The sequence below is a fragment of the Elephantulus edwardii genome, unplaced genomic scaffold (genome assembly GCF_000299155.1).
Source record: "Elephantulus edwardii isolate Elephantulus edwardi_28Jun2011 unplaced genomic scaffold, EleEdw1.0 scaffold00328, whole genome shotgun sequence".
NCBI lineage: Eukaryota > Metazoa > Chordata > Mammalia > Macroscelidea > Macroscelididae > Elephantulus > Elephantulus edwardii.
In genome coordinates this window covers 2,002,805-2,004,249 of record NW_006400078.1, presented here as the reverse complement: position 1 = coordinate 2,004,249, position 1,445 = coordinate 2,002,805, and the positions used below count along the sequence as shown (strand labels likewise).

General features: G+C 48.4%; 1 protein-coding gene and 1 pseudogene across 1 annotated transcript in view; one reads left to right on the top strand and one right to left on the bottom strand.

The window, feature by feature from the left end:
- Positions 1 to 456, top strand: part of LOC102847309 — a 34,619-nt pseudogene extending 34,163 nt beyond the window's left edge.
- A 92-nt stretch (positions 457 to 548) lies between these two features.
- The window catches only part of LOC102846903 (translational activator of cytochrome c oxidase 1-like), an 11,878-nt gene continuing 10,981 nt past the window's right edge, over positions 549 to 1,445 (bottom strand). Inside the window, exon 2 of the mRNA XM_006901539.1 lies at positions 549 to 1,067. Coding sequence (XP_006901601.1) covers positions 549 to 1,067 — 519 coding nt within the window. The remainder of the gene's footprint in view (positions 1,068 to 1,445) is intronic.

Sequence of the window (1,445 nt, the reverse complement as noted above, 5' to 3'; positions counted from 1 at the left end):
GCAAATTCCATCTACCACTGGGTTGTTTTACAACTCGGAAGTTTGAATGCAAGGTAGAGGTAAAGTAAGGAACTGTTTATGAGGTTTTCCGTCCATTCCAACAACTAAGAAATAGTGAGAAGAGTTGGGACCTCAGAAGGCTTTTAGGACCAATTAGTAGGCTTTGTGTCCAGGAGAAAACGAATATACTTATCAGTAATGTTTTTTGTTGTTGTTGTTGTTTTTAAGATCAATCACATATTATTCAAGAGCAATTTCTGAAACACAGACTTTCAATTCCCTGCAATGGTTAACTTCTGCCATTAGAACCTGACCCACTGCCCCATCCTGAGCAAGGGCAGCAGGCTCGTCCAGGAGGCCCGAGTCACCAATAAGTCTGACAATGAGGCTCCACAGCGGTTAGAGAGTCCTTTGGCCTCGAGGCAGCAGATGCTGGCCTTACTCCTCACCTGTTAACCCCACGCGTGCTTCAGAGAATACAGCAGAAGCCCATGTTGCTAGTCATGCTGCCATGGGCTTAGGAAGGAGCCTGGGCTCACACAGTCAGGCTACTCGATGTTGTCATACAAGTGGATCACGTCGTTATGGCGGCTGAGAGCCTGGATGAGATGGGCAGCCTGCTCCAGGTCTGGGTCAGCCAGCCGCACCTTGGTGTTGGGGATGAACTCTAGTGTACAGGACATGGAACATAAGCCCAGGGAGTCCAGCTTCTTCCTTATTTGATGCAGTGACGAGACATCACAGATAAATTTAAAAAGGTTCCTTTCCTCTTCATCTTCAGTTTCAACTACATCCTCAGCTCCTGCTTCGATAGCCAGCTCCAGGGCTCGCTCTAGGCTCACAGATTTCTTCTCTCTGTCCTCCACACCAATCACAACCACTCCCTTTTTGTCAAAGGAGTGATGAGCTCCTTCTGTAATCATTCCTCCATTCTTGTTCAGGATATGTTTGATGTCTGAGTGGCACTTGGAGTCACTGTTGGATAACGCTTCAATGAGGAGAGAAGAGCCACCAGGACCCCAACCTTCGTACAGCAAGTGAACATCCTTGGTTTTCTGGGCCTTATCCTAAGTGCTGCTGACCATAACATGGTTGCAGAATTCAGATTAGTCAAAGACTCTGCTGGCAGAGCTCATTTTGTCCCTCCACGCTTTGTCCATGCATCTAGACACTCTCCGCAAACACCCTGCCCTCATTTATCAGTAATGTTAATGCTCACCCACAGTTCTTCTGGGAGGGTCTAAATCGTTGAAGTATCCTCCTTTGTTTCCAGCTGGGAGCTGGGGCCTGTCAGTCCTGTCTGCCACGAGGACCTGATCTGGGCCACCTTGGCCAGGTGTCCTTCAGGGCCACACTTAAAGCAAATGAGTGGGATCTTCCTCTCTACTCCCTTGCCTATCTGTGGCTCTCGTCTGTGACACTGTCTACTGAAGTGGCCCAGCTTT